We start from the raw sequence: 17714 nt of genomic DNA on the forward strand, positions 1-17714 counted from the left end.
AAGAGACAGGAAATAACTGCCTGTTCAATTATTATTTAAGATAATCAACCATTTCATGCTTTGATTGGGTAAATGAAGTCATTGTTTCAAAGCAAGTGAGACAAAAGATCAGAAACAGGAATAGGTCTATAATAACTTTTTATCAACCTATTTTTAACATGCAAGTCATCATGTGAGATGTGAGGGTTGTGAATGATTATCCGAGGCTAAAGAAAAGTAACAGGAAACTGACACCATGTTTATGGCACATGAAAGAGAAAATCAGCACATTTCAACATGTTTTTTTCTCATTGTTTCTAAATAGTTCACTAGAATTCTGGGAATAGTAAGCATTAGCAAAAAGAAATAATCAAAAGCAAGCGAGAGTATACTGTGGCTATGACTTGGATTCTGGACCACAGGCTGTGTTGAAGACAGGACCTGAGGGGTGAACTATTTTTTGAACTATTCTTTATTTTTAACCTGTTAGACGGAAACTGGTGATGCACAGCTAATCTACTTAAGACAAGGTTCTGTTCAGCATTCAGAACTTGAATCAGCTGTAAAAACAGTTCTTTTCCTGACGATTCTCTATGAAAGATGCAGATTCTCAAATGAGGGAACTGATTTCATTTGCAGACCCGCCTGAGCTGTATATTAGCATAAAATCTGCATATCTGACCAAAACAGAGGCAGAAACTATGAAAGGAAGCACAATTGTTTCAACCCAAAACCAAGCCAATTTGTAAACCAACCACCAGGAGATCCGTCAGAAAAAGAAGTCAAAGCCCAATGTGATCAGAAGGCCACATGAAGAGCTCATTTCTAACCTTGCACCTATCTGACAGAACTCTTTTTCTTATTTTAATAATCATTTTTAGAACTACATAGTTTCACTTGCTTGCTGAATGTTAAATGAAGAGACTGGTACCACTCTGCATTTGAAATTTTAAGCTCCATCTGGTCGTCTGGTTTAACACACAGGCTGGAACTGGCAGAAACAGCTAACTTGGCTCTGTCCAAAGGTAACAGAATGTAACTATCACTAAAGCTCATCAATTAGCATGTTAGAATGGAACCAGAAGTTGCAAAAGCTCATGTGCAGGACTAATTTTTGGGTGAGAGCAGCTGGACTTCCTAATCTGCTAGAGGTATGTTAGGTATTTATTTTTGAGTTCCACATTTCAATCATTGTGGGATTCTTTCCTTCATTTTGTGATTGAGAGCGATAGTAAGCTAAACACAAAGATTCATAGAACCAGAATTGCACTCAGCTTACTGAAAAGGAAACAACTGCTGTGCAATTGCTGTATTTATGTACATTTATAATAAGTCATGGTGGTGAGCAGAAGGTTTGTAGTACAACTGCTTTTATGGATGTTTGTAAGTGAAGAAAAGAAAACCACTGATAGCTTTTCTTTAGCATCCTCAGCGTGATCTCTGCTGACACCATGACAGAAACTTTTTCCATTTTTAAAGATGTGCACATCTGCAGCCTACAGCATGATCTCTGGGACTATGCACACTTTAAACCAAGCTTCAGCCTCCTGCCTCTAGCTCTCTCCCTACTGTAACAAACAAATATGAGAGTGGAATCAATCTGTTCATATAGCTGAAGGCAAGAAAGCAAATGATTATTTTCCAAAATAGGAATATCCCTTAAGGTTAGCATTCGGCATTAAGGCAGGCTAGCCAGATTAATCAACCTGCCAGAGAATGATTTCATTAGTTTTTCTTTTTCTTCTTTTTTTCTGTCCTGAAAATTTTTGTCAAAGCTTTTTGTCTCTTGCTTTTTGCCAAATGGCTGCTCTGTTATTTTGGAAATGAACTCTTCACTGCACCCAGCACATAGAGTGGGTCATACCGCACTGGTAGCCCTGGTCTTTGGCTTTGCCACTGGATTCCTCTGTGTCAGGGAGCCCCTGTAGAGGGAGTTCCTCACAAACCTGTCCGCCTGGTCTGGAAACATACAGCAACTGCATTGTACAAACATATTGTACTTGCTCTATTTACTTAAAGCACAGTTAGGATGTCAGATTACAGTTTCCTCTGGAATTCTGGTCCAAACACAAAAAACTGGAAGCAAATTTGGTACCTGGGGATATTTAGAAATTACAGTCATGGGACTTTGACAGTAAGTGAATTAGAAACACTCTGCGCCTTCTTAACTACTAGTCAAGAGTCTAAGTTACAGTAGCATTTGGTTCCAGATTGTCCCAAAAGAACTTCTCTGTGGCTGAGAAGGATCAAAAATAACATAATACCCAAAAAAGTTGTAAAAAATAATATTCTGTTGAAAATTATTCTATTTACAGTACAACCAAGCTGTGGTAAAACTCCTCAAAGAGAATCTGACTATGTGCTATAAAGGTGGAAAATAAAAGCCGTTATGCAATAGGACACAGTGTTCACTAGTTCACAAAGTAGATCGTCATGTTCTTTATGTTTAACAAGGTTAAGATGTTTTGAGTCACTCGGGAAACCCTGGGGATCATGCTGAAGGGCAGCAGTGTCAGTTCTTACTTGTGGGAAAGTTGTGGGAAAGTCTTCTTGCTTGGATTGGGATTGCAGACTGTTAAATGCCAAAACAAGACAAAAAACAAAGAAATATCAGAATGTGGGAAAACATATGGCCAAGCAGCTGTTTTGGCATCTTGACACTTTACAAATGAATCAAAAGCAGTCCTGTTTAGAAGGTAAAAATGATCTGATTGGTTGATTTGAATCACACAAGCTGGGGCCATGGAATTAAGAGCCATATCCAAGAACACTGGGTGATGCTAAGTCAAGGCTGTAGAATTAAATGTGTGTCTAACTGTGAAACCAACTAAAATCAAAGCAGAAATTAATTGTCATTACCTTCCTTCTTTTATCCACAGGCATGCCAGCAGCATTCAAGGCAGCAATCCTGTTCTCTATGTAAGAGACCTTAAAGGGAAAGGACAAAATGACTCACATCTTTTGTCAAATTCTTAAGTCTTTTTAATTTTGACAGAGGCATTGTGTGCCTTTATTGACAGAGGTAATGAAAAGAGAACAGGAGTAGTGGAAGGACATGCAGCAAATGGTCTGGTCAATCAGGATTCTAAGACATTTGCTGCTCAGGGCATTGACAGCCATGCTTTAGGCTACCTAACCAATCAGCTATCAGACAGTCCATTTAATACCATTTAATGTACCAGCTAAGCCTAACCCAGCCTCTGGTTTTCCTTACCTCACTCTGGGCGTTCTGGACATTGGCGGCTGCCTGAGCTACCATGTCCTCCAGCTCATTGAGTAACGCTGTTGAACCTTTGAAGCTGGCCTTTGATCCATCCTCCAGGGGGAGCTCCTGCCTCTCAGGAAAATCATTTGAAAACTGGTTTGTCTGCAGAGAAATGTTAAGGTAGAACAGGATAACAAAAATTTAATTTGGATGAGAAAACCTAATTGTTATTTTAAGTTAAATTGAACCCATATTAAGACATTTATGTGAGAAGTAAATGCATGTAAGTACCAATTAGAGGAAAAAGAAGACAGCCCTGATTATTTTGACTGAGATTGGGCAGAAATGGCTTATCAAAGGTGTACGGCCACATATTTTGGACAAAAAATAATGAGTTGGTTTCTTTGCGGTAGTTCTCTAACAGTAATATAAAAATACTGTTATGTAGGATTCTGAGGAGCAGTTACAGATGATGTTTTAATCGCTTCAAAGTTCTATATGCAACAAGCAGAACCACCGGACGTCACCAGAGCACCAGCATCCCAGGCCAGAACAGACAAGTGCATAGGCCACATCACCTGTCCTTCCTGTTTCAGACAACAAAAAATAATCTGGTCACAACCCATACTAGGCTTGTAAAAGACAATGAAAGAGTTTAGCAAGTTGCTGTCAACTCAAGTATTGTGTGTCTCTTTTTTACGGATTGAATCCACTCACGAAGGGACCGGAGCAAACCAGTGCATGGAAAGAGACACACAAAGAACTAAGAATAGACACAAGCAAAGAAAAACCCCCAAACAGCAGTAGAGACTCTCTAACTAAGCTGAAATTAAACAAGTGATTACAAATCAGCTGAATAACATAAATGAAATACTTAGTTTAAAGGTTCTTTGGCTTAGGGAGCACCAGCTGGAACGGTCCTTCTGGTCATCAAAAAAGATAAATGCTGCTTGTCACTTTTTGCCTGATAAAAATGAGAGCGACATACAACTGTTTATGATGTCTGATAAACACTAGCTCAGAATTGAGAAAAAGATTACTGATTTGTGCATAAACATGTGTTCATATGAGAATGCCTGAACTGAAACTTGCACGATCCAGCAGCATCCACTTTGGTAACCCGTCCAGATTATATATGAGTGTGATGCTTGTCCTCATTAGTACATGCATTTTCAAAATCACACAATTACTATTTAGTTTCTTAGTTAACGGGTTAGTTGTAACTCTGGACTAATGCAAGGTGGAGAACAATGGATTGACACTGACTATTGAGCAAATATTGATTTGAAAAAAACACAAATTAGCTGGGCGTAGCGTGCAATATGGAGGCACATCTCTCAAAAAATAATACCCATCAAGTAAGCGAGCGGTGGTATAAATAGTATTTTACATTTGAAAATGTATAAAAGAAAACCTGGGATTGATCAAATGAGTAATAGTACTGTTATCTACTTCTTCTTATACTGACAGGGGGAGCCCTGTTTTAAGGGAGGGAGGATAGTAGTGGGAGCACTGGGGTGTCAGGTGTGACTGTGGGGTGAAATAAATGTTTTACATGACTCACAGGTCAGGTAGGACGACCTCTTAGCAGAATTTTGCTCAGGGCTCAGAACTAGCTCTGATTTATCACTTCAGCAGCAGACAGTTGCTTATTTTACAAACTTCCTGTCCTGCAGTAGCACTCCGTCATTTGGAGTTTATAGAGCTAATGGAGCAGAAACAGTTTCATGAGCACAACTGAAAATAAAGACCATCAGGTGATCAGAAGGCCATGACAAGTGACCTTTGACCCCTCCATGCACCCTGTTAACATGACAGTTAGGCTCCACGTGTTTGGTCTTGGTTCGTCTTCCAGCTATTACAAGCTAGTGTTATGTGATCCTTACAATCCCTAAAATGAACAAGTTGAGTGATGTCAAAAACACAATAACATGACTCACCAGAGCACTGGAGCTGCCAGTGAAACAACCCAGGCAACTTAGCACCGCAGCTTTTTGGATGTCATTTCTCTAATCCGCTCTCTGTTTCAGAAAATGTGTGTGAAATGGTTGCAGAGGAAAAATAAACGCTATGGCTGGATGACTTGATTTACGACTGCAGTGTGTGCTTGAATTGAGTTCCAGCAGAGGTGGTATGGAATTTCATGAGCCATGCTGTTTTTAGTATGTGGAGCAAGCCAGATGTTCACCATGTTCACCTCTGCTGAACTTTCTGCCAGTAAACAAGTTGCGTGTGAACACAGAATTTATTTGTATTTAATTCTGCCAAAAATATCTCTACCTTCTGAGAATCAGTCTGCTGAGGCAGCTCCTCCCCAAGTGTGGAGGCCACATTGTTCACGATGGATGTTGGTCTGGTAGGGAGTCTGGAGGGCTTAGGCTCCCCCTGTGGGCTCTTCCACGCTGGAATCTCTTGGGGGAACTCTGGTCTGTTGGTCTCGTCTTCATCGGAGGATAGGCTATGGTCGCTGATGTTGTCCGTCATCGCATGGAGCTTCTGTCTGAGCTGCTGCTCTTCTAGATCCACTTCTTCCCACTGAGGAGGAGGAGAGGAGCTGTGTGGAGTTGGAGGAGCCTGGTTGGTGTGTAGAATCAGAGCAAATATAATGCGTCAGACAAAAATGTAGGGCAGCTAAGGTGAAAGCTTAGACTCTGGATCTTTAATGGCTTTAACCCAACCTGATGGGAATGATTCTAGATTTAAAAAGTACTGCTCGAATGAAGGAGCAGTGGATGAATGCCAGCTGCATTTTTTCTGGTTTCCTCTGTGTCCTCCACAGTCCAAAACCAAACAGATCATAATGTGCTTGGGAGGCTGAGAACACAGACTAATTAATCAAAACATACTGTACATACAAACATTTGGTAAGTGCAAATGTTGCCTACTGTAGTCAGCTATGAATCCTACAGAACATGAATGCATAAGGGCAGGCAAACTCTCTGATTACTATACTAATCACATGGACATTAACACAGACATATTGCGTGCAGACTCTGCTCTGACAAAACCACTGGGGCATGTGTTATAATGCAAACTGATTAAAGCTGTGTGGTGCCTCTGGAGAAAGGAAAATCTAAAGTTTATAAATAATGCTCTCATTTGAAGCTGGGTAGTCACTAATTAGTGGGCGAGCTTAAGTTCTGTGTTCATTTACGGTTTGCTGTTTTTTGTGGCTTGGCTCAATCTGTGATGATACTGGTGTGGATTTAAGAGTTCAGGTCCCACTTAAAAACAGACACCAAACCTACATGAGACGCCACGGCTGATGAGAGGAGGATTAAAATAGGTAACGTGTCCATTTTCATCACCAGACTGCAAGAACAATGAGGTGTAAATAAAACATCTCGTTATTAGTAAAGCGAAATGGCTCAAATCTTAATAATCATATAAATGTCTGTCTTTATTAGCAGACTAGACAATAGATTGCATGCGTTCACAAGTTTAAACCACTGGCCATTATCTGGTTACATTGGAGCAGCTGGTGAGTAAAGGTGCACTGAATTCCATACATAAAAAACAAAAAACAAATTGTGTATCAGTTTCACGCTGATGATATTTATTTATATGTATGAGTGTGCATATATTATATTTATGCTTACTGCTAAAGCCACCTGACAGACTCTTCTGTTAATTCCTTAAACAGTTATTCGGCTATTATCTTCCAGACTTATTGTACTTTTACGTCCCACAACGCTTAAGTCATTAGACCAGCATCTCTTGCACCCTGATTATACTCTAGTGCAGCTGGACACACTGGCAGCTTCAGACACCTACGTATGTGTAGTTGTTGCTATTGCTGTGCTTATAAAAAGTGTTCACAACGCTTTGGAAATGTTCGCCTTTTGTTGCTTTTAAACACAGAATCACGGTCAATACAAATAATTTGCCTTTTCTGACAAGAATTTACAAAAAAAAAAAAAAGACTATTTCATGACCAAATGAAAACAGATTTTCACAAAGTAATGTCAGCTAATCAAAAATATAAAGTGCAAAAAAGTCAGCCAGTTGGTGATAGAAGTCACACAGTTAGTGAAATAAAGGTCATCTGAGTGCAGTGAAGGTGTCTCCAGATATAGTATAAAGACACCTGTGTATAAAGAAGGTCCAGTCACTGGTAAATCAGTACTCCTGGATATAATTGCATCATGAAGAAATAACACTCAAAGCAACTCTGTGAAAGAATGAGCCAAGGGATGGTACAAGAACATTTCTTAGTCACTAAATATCCCTTGGAGTACAGTTAAATCCATCATTAGGCAATGGAAGAAATATGGAACATATGTACATGTGCCTTGAGCATGCCGCTCCCAAGAACTGAGTGACTGCACAAGAAGGAGACTAGTGAGGGAGGCCACCAAGACACCTATGACTCCTCTGAAGGAGTGAAAAGCTTCAGCAGCTGAGATGGGAGAGTCTGTGAATACAGCAACTGTTGTCTGTTCTTCACCAGTCAAACCTCCATAGGAGAGTGGAAAAGATAAAGACATTGTTGGAAAAAGGTCACATTAAATCTCAACTAGAATTCACCAGAAGATGGTGGCAGCATCATGATGTGGGGCTGCTTTTCAACATGAGGCCCGAGAAGGTTTGCAAAGGTGAAGGGAAAAATTAATGCAGCAAAGAATAAGGACATCCTGGAAGACATTGTGTTTATTTTCCAGCAACACAATAAGCCGATGCATAAAGCCAAAGCTTCACAGAAAAGGTGTGGTTAAAAGCCAACAAGGTGAATGTTCTGGAGTGGCAGAGTCAGAGCACAGATCTTAGTCTAAATAAGAATTTGTAGCTGAACTTGAAAAGTTCAGTCACAATCAATATGCAATCTGACCAAGCTGGAGCAGTTTTGCAAAGAAGTGGGTAAAATTTCAGCATCCAGATGTTGTACTGGTACTGGTGTACCTATTAAATACTGAATAGAAGCGGGTGAATATTTGTGCAAATACTTATTTGACATGTTCCATTTTTAATCAGCTGACATTACTTAGTCAAAATCTGTTTTCACTTTGACATAAAATAGCCTCTTCTCGAGAATTCTTGTCAAAAAAGACAAATTAAATTGACCATGATTGAATGCTGAAAAGTAAGTACAGGGAAAAACTTCCAAAGTGGGTAAATACTTTTTAGAGGCTCTGTACAGTGTTTGGGCTGCTTGGGTGGCTCAGTTTTTAGCACTGCCACCTCACAGCTAAAAGATGCCTGGTTTGTGTCCCGGCCTGTGATCTTTCTGCATGGAGTTTATATGTTCTCCCTGTGCAGCGTGGATTGTCTCAGGGTTCTCCAGCTTCCTCCCACAGTCCAAAAACATGCTGAGGTTAATTGGAGATTCTAAATTGTCCGTAGGTGTGAATGTGAGTATGACTGTTTGTCCGTATATGTAGTCCTGTGATAGACTGGTGACCTGTCCAGAGAGTCCCCTGCCTTCATCCTAAGTCAGCAGGGATAGACTCCAGCCCCCCTGAGACCCTACAGAAGATTAAGCGGTGTATAGATAATGGATGGATGGATGGATGGATGTATACTGCATTCCTAGTCCATTGGCGTTAGCTAGAAAGACTCTGCTTCATACATGCACAGTAGGTTGTATGTATGTGTTTCACATATGGGCACTATTGCCTTTGTAATGTAATCGCTGTGTGGACACAAATTGTGTGCTGAAATGCTACATTTGGTATGACAGTTGACATTTTTGACATTTGACATTTTGACGCGAACGGTGGTGAGACTGAACCAAAATGGCAAATCTTGGGTATTTGCTAAAATACAGTACAGCCACAGTTTAAATGTCAGCTACTGCCAAAGCCCTCTGCATTTGTATGGACATATACCAGTCACTCACATGTTGTTGGAATATGTGCTTCTCTGTGCCAAGACTTCATCTACATTTTGATCAAACTTGTTATAGTCTCTGTTGCCATGGTTCTGTACATGTAAATATTCTGGCCAGCTTCTTTAATGCTTTTTTTTTGTCCATTCTCCTTCTTGTGTAAGTGTCTTTCTGCACAGCTGGCCTGAGTTATGATGGCGACTGTGATTAGATGTGACATTTAGTGGATTTACCTGGTCGTATGTTGTGCTGACCCTCTCCTCAAGCTGGTCCAAGAATGTCTCAATAGCGGACATGCGTCTGTTGATGTCAGTGATCTGGAGACAGAGAGGGAGTTCAGGCAGGCTACAGTTAGGTAACAAAAACATGTGACGTGAAAACTGATAGTGTTAAGGAATATGTATTGGGCAACACAAGGAACCATACCAAAACATTACAGTTAATACAGTCAAAACAAGTTGTACAATGCACTTTCACGATGCTGCTGAAACGACTAAACTACCTACGTACAGTAACAGCCTGTCATATGATATTACTTTTACTCATGCTGAGACAGTCAAGACACATTGGCAATGAAATATATCTTTCACCTGAGGGGTTCCTCTCTAAAAGGACTGGCGTGAAACAGTCCAGAAACATATTTGGAATGTTCAAATAAAAAGGGAGGAAATAATTTAAGTCATTCTGAAAATGACACCTCAATCTACAAAGTTTTTCTTCATCTGCAATGGGAAAGAAGAAATGTTCCTTTGGATAATGGGTCATAATTTCATAATAGTTATTTTTCTAATGGGGTCACTTGGTGCAGAAATAATAACATCCAGATTAGGAAGTCAAGTACAGTCATCTGATGGAGCTTTGATGTCTTGCCCAACAGTAAAATAGTTACTCTCAGACCACGTGCAAATCCAGCCTCCTGAAACCAGCACATTGCCAGGATTCCCAGTCCCAAACCTGATCCTGTTTCTAACTTTAGACACAGGAGGTGCTTCTTGTGGATGGTACACAGCATAGAGCTGCCAAGGCCACATAATTCTGTCGTGACTCACTATTTATAATTTGACTTTTAGGAGTTTAAAAACCTTGAAATCCCACTGTATATTCTAATAAGCTTCTTAATTGTGTACAATTAAGGGATTTCTGTTTTATTTTATTCCCATAAATGCACAGTCTCCTCTGTTGCCGTGTCACTGTCAGCTAGAATTTCTGTGCAGGAGTTGTCATCGCTGTCTGACACAGAGACGGCTGCTGTTGACACATCCACAGTAATCACATAGGATGGCTGCTGTAGACAGTAAAACACAGGCCATATGTGATGACTCTATAACTCCTTCAACACCGATCAGTGTATGTGTACATACAAGATTTGTCTGATTGTGGGCAGTCGGTGAGGCTGCAGACATTGCAGGAGGCACATGATAGGTCCAGCTGCCTTTACATAGTTGATTGTAGTCATGTGCAAATGGTTGCATAAAAATGCGAAGGTTTTGTGCTCAGCTTCATCCATACAGTCATACTGTAAGAGGTAGGTAGATACGTTTTTGATTGTTAACCTCTTAAAAAATATTACATAAATGTTTAATTTTGACTGTTGGTTGTTCCTTTCTTTTTCGATACATATATTATACTTCTTCAATTAAACAAATCAAAGTCTTAAGTATAAGTTTTTAACCCTCCAAATCTATACAACAGTCTCACCGCCAATAACCTCGGTCCATTATCCACCAACATAAAGCTCGTTGCCAGAAACTTCTGCATTTTATTTGACCTTGACCTCAGTTTCACTCCCCATATCAAAAAAGTTATCTAGTCTTGCTTCCTCCATATAAGAACAATTTCCAAGTCTAGTCTTAAGTCTATGCTCACAAAGCCAGACCTGGAAAAACTTGTCCATACACTCATCTTCTCCCATCTAGATTATTGCAACTCCCTCCTTTCTGGCATTCCTGAAAAGCTCCTCTATCGCCTCCAACTTGTCCAGCCAGGCTTCTTACCGGTTTTAACAGACAACATCACATCGCACCTATCCTGGCTTACCTCCACTGGCTCCCTGTGTGTTTTAGAATTGATTTTAAGATTTTACTGATCACTTTTAAAGCTCTCCAGGGTCTCGAACCCAGCTACATTTCTGATCTACTGACCCCTTATGAGCCTGCTTGCAGCCTTAGATCCTCAGGTGGAATCTCACCTCCCTCAATCCTATTCTTCAATTTTTAAACTGCCTTTCCTTTGTTGCTATGATTGCTAATCTAGCTAATTATTCATTTAATGTATTATCATTTTTGCTATTTATTTTAATTGACTTCTCTGACTTGTCTTCTGTATCTTGTTTGATTGTCTGTGTTGCCTGTTTTAACTGTCAAAGCAATTTGTGAACACTGTTCTAAGGGGTGCTCTATAAATAAAGTTATTATTACTATTATTATCATTTTGTCTGTGTATGTATGTTTAGATTGGTTGACCTGGTAATGCTGTCCAAAATCTGACAGAGGTGACTGTGGAGGTCACAGTGTGATTGACGTTATTTTCAGCAAGCCACTCACTGAGCCCTTATTTGGGATCTACGTTTGTTATGTTTCTCTGCCCTCTTATTGAGTCTTACCCTTTCATTTGTCACTCCTCTGTATATTAAACTTGTAAACCTTCTGTAACTTGGCACTTCAGTGTTGCCCCACATGTACCTGGGCCTAAACACAGTCTGGGCTGGTTGACTCATCTTGATGTCTTGTTCCACAAACATAATCAATATCTCTTGGATCTGTTGCTGGCTTGAAAGGTTTCCAAATCAACATCAAACCAGCAGACAAGAGCAGATGTATGTGGGATGAGTAACTGTCATCTGAGGAAGCTTTGACCTGGCAACCAATGAGAAATGTCATGGCTGTGTTTGATGTCTGTCAGGCACATGTCTGTATATTTTCCCTCTATCCTGTTTGTGTCTCTGCTGTGTTGCCCAGCTGTGAGACAAATATGCCATGACACATGATATCAGAGGTATAAATCAACACAGGGAGGACCAGTTAGTGCTGATAACACTGGACCTTCTGTCGTCATAACTGCCCTCCACCACAGAGCTTAATCACTTCCTTTGTTTTCATATTTCTTATCTTTCACAGCTACAAAGAGAAGATTTAGTTTCAGATGGCCTGTGTCTCAATCCACTCAAAGACACGAAAACCTAAAACAGGAGGACACATGAGGACACATTTACACTTATTGATTTCTTACAAGGGTAAGAAAAGCAGCCTCCTCAAAGTCAGTCCAATGAATGGTAAACAAGGTCTGTTTTTTATCTACTCCTCTACAGAACAGCAACAGTTGCAGTGATCATTTCCAGGGACTGACTTGTATGCTAACACATAAATAGACGGTGATGTAATGTATGTAACCTCCCTCTGATCTAGCAGCTGTCTCTTCCTCATCACTCAACATGTCAGCCTGATGAACTTGTGTGTGCATAAGTGTGTGTTACACTTCCAACATGCACTCCTTGAAAAGTCTGGAATATCAGGAGGAAAGTGGGGAAAATAAGTTTGTTGCTGTTATCTGTTGGAAATGTGTCTCTAATGTAACACCACAGTTAATTACAGCACAGATCACGATGTACAGAGTTGGTGCCGTATCAGAAAGGATTTCCTTTTCAAACAACCCAAGCAGAACAAGTTTATATTTTGATCAGTATTGTATATTATCCCATTCTCTTTTGTTCCTACTGACCATTAACAAATTCCATCCAATACTCCACGTTGCAGTGATCCAGTAGGTGAACCATGTTGGTGAATTTCTCACTGTCTCATTGTTTGGTTTGTGTATGCTGTGCCAAAGACAAAAGTCTTGAAGCTTTTATTAACAGTGATTAAAAGCCATATGGGTAAAGCTGACTGATCTTCAGACAGACATCTGTGCAGCAGTAGGATCTGACTGTGTGAAAAGAACTCAACATTCTAAACTATGAATGTCACAGTTTTAATTCTTAATGTGTGTTTCAGTTATTAAATGCAGAATGCAAACAAAATATGGAGCAAATTTTCTCAACCCACAGAATACCAGACATTAACTGCAGTTTTACAACATGAGCGACTTATGACTTTTCCAAACCAGCTGCCAAATGAAAGTAATGTAATGAGGATTTTATGTGTTATCTGAAAAACAGTATTAATATGAAGCGTGCTGAAGACCTGTGCTGGAGGGATGGCTGAGTTCAGGCTCTCCTGAGAAGTGTGGCTGTAGGTGCCTGGATGAGAGTGGTAGATCGGGTACTGCTGGTACAGCTGGTTGTCCTCTTCCTCGGAGTCATCGGGACCCGGCAGGAAGCTGCTGCATCGGAGGCCTCCAGCGCTGCCACTGCCGCATGAGGAATAGCTGAGCTGGGAGACAGAGCGAGACGGATCGGTCCGGTTCTCCAAGTACACAAGGTCATCTGGAAAAGAGACATAATAGGTAGGTGTATGATAAATAACGTAAGCAAGATTGTCTGTTCTTTTTATGTGACATTCGGCACGTTTGCCCATCTGTTTGCCTGTCTGTCTGTTTGCAACATTACTCAAAAACAGACTAATGGATTTAGATGAAATTTTTAGGGAAGGTCAGAAATGACACAAGGACCATGTGATTCGATTTTGGCAGTGATGCGGCTTATAGTCTGGATGCACGGATTTGTTTAAAATTTCTGTATCATTGCGAGAGAGTGACACGGCATCACTGTAACTATGACAACAAGTGAACACTATGTCAGCTGCCTGCTGGTTATCACATGATTGCAATCCTACTACACATCAACCGCTGCAGACTTATCAGGACTTATCCATCAGAAATAACAGAAGGAACAACTGATTAAATTGTGGAGGGTGTTTCCGAGTCCCATCATTTCCTGCTGCCTGCTACATATTTAGGTCACGCAATTCGGTATCTGTACATAACATACACATGCATAACACACACCAGTGCTCAGCGCAACGTAATTTTGTTTGTGGGTGCATCTACATTAAATGGCCACTTTCTATGTTGCCATGATTTCTGATTATCAATAACTAATAAATAAACAAATGCTGCATTTCGGAAAAAAAAAGAAGCTACATTTCTGACCATGCCAGGTGTATAAATGTAAGATATGGGCTAATTGCCTTCACAAGTTCATGAATTTCAAGTTAGTAGTAAATATTTATGTCAGCAAACAAAAGACAGTTTTACCCAGTTAACATGAGATGCTATGTTTGCAAACAGTTCGTATAGATCATACCATGGAATTGCATAAACCTGACTAAGAAAATTTACTTTGAGCGCTACTTGGTGAAATATGTCCTGATAAATATGTTGCTGGGAATTCAACTGACTGTAAAGGGAGAAAAAAAATTGAAAGCCTGTTAATATTAGCCCCATTTGATAATTTGCTCATTTATAAAGGCTAATGGATAAAACCAAATATTAGGTTTTTGAAGCAACTGTAAACGAGATAGTTTGTGTCGTGTAAGCATTGAAAACAAACAAACAAAAAAACTTCAGCAATAACTGAATCCTGAATCATCCATCCATCCATCCATCCATTCATCCATTCATCCATCCATCCATTCATCACTTAATCCTCATTAGGGTCGCAGGGGGGCGGAAGTCTATCCAGCTGACTCTGGGTGAAGGCAGGAGACACCCTGGACAGGTCACCACTCTATCACAGAGCTACACTTAGAGACAAACAATCACACTCACATTCACACCTAAGTTCATTTAGAACCAACAATGAACCTCTGCATGTTTTTGGACTGTGAGAGGAAGCCGGAGAACCTGGAGAAAACCACGCATGCACAGGAAGAACATGCAAATTCCATGCAGAAAGATCCAGGCCAGGATCTTCTAGCTGCAAGCCGATGGTGCTAACCATCGATCCACTGTGCATCCCATTCTGAATCATGCTAAACATAAATAAAGTAAATGGCAGCTGAACTCGGTCATTTAATTACACAACATCAGGTTTATCACAACTAAAGTATCTCAATGTCAATTTTTTAAAAAGTTCTGTTTAAAAAAACAATTGCATATACATGAACTGCAGTATGTTTGTTACCACTTGTATGTGTTTTGTCTCCACCTGAAGGACTTTGTGTACCTGCTGTGCGTAACTGTTCTTATTCACATGAACTGGAGCTGAGATTCTACCTTGCTGTGCAGCCATTTCCAGGTCTGGACCTTTTTGTTGCTCCTTCAAAATCTGGTGCAAAACAGAGGAAACATCTGCCTCAGCATGTATTGACTCCCTCACAGCTACATCCATAACTACAATGTTATGGGCACCAGGGGCCTGGGAGAGAGGATGGAGAGAAGCACAAACAAGGCATTTTCAGGCTTAGAGTGGAATTTAGAAAAGGTGCAAGCATAGCGATTGTCACAAAGGTAATAAAATGGAGAACTTCAAAATTTACTGCTGCTTTTAATTTATTCCAAGCAACATGTTTTTTTAGATTATGAAGGAGCCCCCCAAATGTTCGCTGCTGTATTTATATTCAAATGGGAGAAAAAACTGGGTGAAAACCACCATGAAATGACTTAGTAAGATGCAGGTTTATCATACGCCACCTGAACAATTTCACAAACAACAATTTTTCTCAAAGTCTCTGGAACTCTACTGGAGGGATGAACACCATTCTTTCAAGAGATGTTCCCCATTTTTGTGTTCAGATGATTGTAGTGGAATCTGTGTAACACGTCAGTCCAAAATCTCTGAAACGTATTCAGTTGAGTTGAGATCTAGTGACAGTGAAGCAAATGATTCAAATCACTTTCATCAAAGCGTTCAGTGATCCCTTATGCCCAATGGATAGATGGAAATGTTTTATAACAGGATAAAGATCATTACTTCTGCACAGACACTTGTTCCTACATAAATCTTCTAGTTTTGCATAGTTCTCACATTTAAATGTTCCAGATCATCAAACGATTAATTAAAGATTTATTGAAATCCTCTATCACCCCTGTGAAAAAGTAATTGCCCCCCTAAACCTAATAACAGATTGGTCCCTTGGCACCAACAATGCAATGTGTGTGATAGCTTCTGATCAGTCTTTTAATCACCATGCAGGAATTTTGGTCAGCTCTTCTCTGCAGAATATTTTTAGTCATGAACTGATAGTGGATATTCTCCAGGAGGATCTTCTGATAGAGAGCAGAATTCATGGTTCCATCAATTATGACAAGCTGTCCAGGTCTTGTGGAAATAAAGCAGCCCCAAACCATCACACTACCACCACCATGTTTCACTGTTGGTATCATGTTCTTCTTGTGTAATGTATTATAAACTTTACAGCAGATGTAATGGACCCATGTCTTTCAAAAAGTTCTACTTTTGATTCATAAGTCCACAAGATGGTATCCCAAAAGTCCTGAAAAAGCTCATCTAGATATTTTTTTTGTCAATACCAGGCGAGTGTCTATGTTCATTTTATTCAGTAGTGGTTTACACCTTGCAACTCTCCCATAGGAGTCTTCCTTATTGTGGAATCATGTACACGGACCTTAACTGAGGCCTGTGAGGTCTACAGATCTTTTGATGTCATCTGGGCTCTTTTGTGACCTCCTGGATTAGATATCGATGCACTCTTGGAGAAATGTTGGTAGTTGGTCCACTCCTGGAAAGGTTCACCACCCTTCCATGTTTCTCCATTTGTGAATAATGGCTCTCACTGTGGTTCTCTGGAGTCCCAGAGTCCCAAAACAATGATTTTGCAACCCTCCAGATTGAAAAATGTCAATGATTTGTTTTAACATCTGTTCTTCAATCTCTTTAAAATGTGGCGCAATGTGTCACAATACTAGACAGGTTCTATTTAGTGATGTTTAGATTCAACAAGTCTGGCAGTAATCATATGTGAATGTCACTGGTGAGAATGAACCCAACTGCCAAATGAATTTGATCATTTGGCAGGTTGGTAGCTAAGGGGGTAATTACTTTTTCACATAGCGCAAGATGGGCTGAACAGCATTTTTCCCCCCAAAATTAAAATCACCATCTAAAAACTGCATTTTGTGTTTTCTCAGATTATTTGTGTCTTACATTAAAGTTAGTTTGATTATCTGGAATGTTTAAGTGTGACAAACATGAAAAAATAGAAGATATCTGTTGGGGGGCAACAACCTTTCCATGGCATTGTATGTGCACATCTGCAAGAGAGTATAAGGCCGGTGTTGTACTTTTGTGTAAGTACGAAAGGGTTCACTAGGATCCTCATGATGAAAATATCATCAGCTCCTCAGTCCAAAGTTTGTGTCTGCGCAGTTACCACACTACAAGGGGCTTATGCTAGATAGTAGCATGTATGCACAGAATACCTAAATATCATTGCACATATATGGAATGGAGTCCTCTTTCCCAACTTGAGCGAACTAGAAAAGTAGTATAATAGCAGCAACTACGTGTTCATTCTGTCTCTATGTGTCCACGTTCACGTCCACATGGGACTATAATCAATCTTTTATACTACTTTTCTAGTCTGCTGGAGTCTCCGAGAAGGAGTCTGTTCCATATCACAGTGTCTCAGATTTATTTCTTACATGTAAATATTGGAGAATTGAGAGTCTAATAAAGTGAAACATCTTTCCTACATTCGTTAAATTGCTGTGTTGACAGGGCATTGAGGTAATGAACTTACAGTGTCTGTGCATGCAAGTGTGAGAGTATATTGTTGCCAGATATGTGAATAAATAATGTCAGTGCTAAAA

General features: G+C 40.0%; 1 protein-coding gene across 7 annotated transcripts in view; it reads right to left on the reverse strand.

The window, feature by feature from the left end:
* Nucleotides 1-17714, reverse strand: part of mlphb (melanophilin b) — a 48923-nt gene that overhangs the window by 2493 nt on the left and 28716 nt on the right. For 4 of the 7 annotated variants that reach the window (XM_055015466.1, XM_055015463.1, XM_055015465.1 and 1 more), the window contains 8 exons: nucleotides 15159-15300; nucleotides 13187-13428; nucleotides 9242-9325; nucleotides 5465-5758; nucleotides 3194-3346; nucleotides 2839-2907; nucleotides 2503-2551; nucleotides 1844-1938 (listed from right to left, as the gene is read on the reverse strand). In XM_055015466.1, coding sequence (XP_054871441.1) covers nucleotides 1844-1938; nucleotides 2503-2551; nucleotides 2839-2907; nucleotides 3194-3346; nucleotides 5465-5758; nucleotides 9242-9325; nucleotides 13187-13428; nucleotides 15159-15300 — 1128 coding nt within the window. The other 3 variants (XM_055015464.1, XM_055015467.1, XM_055015468.1) reach the window with 3 other exon arrangements.

Source organism: Amphiprion ocellaris, chromosome 11 (assembly GCF_022539595.1).
Source record: "Amphiprion ocellaris isolate individual 3 ecotype Okinawa chromosome 11, ASM2253959v1, whole genome shotgun sequence".
NCBI classification, from domain to species: Eukaryota; Metazoa; Chordata; class Actinopteri; family Pomacentridae; genus Amphiprion; species Amphiprion ocellaris.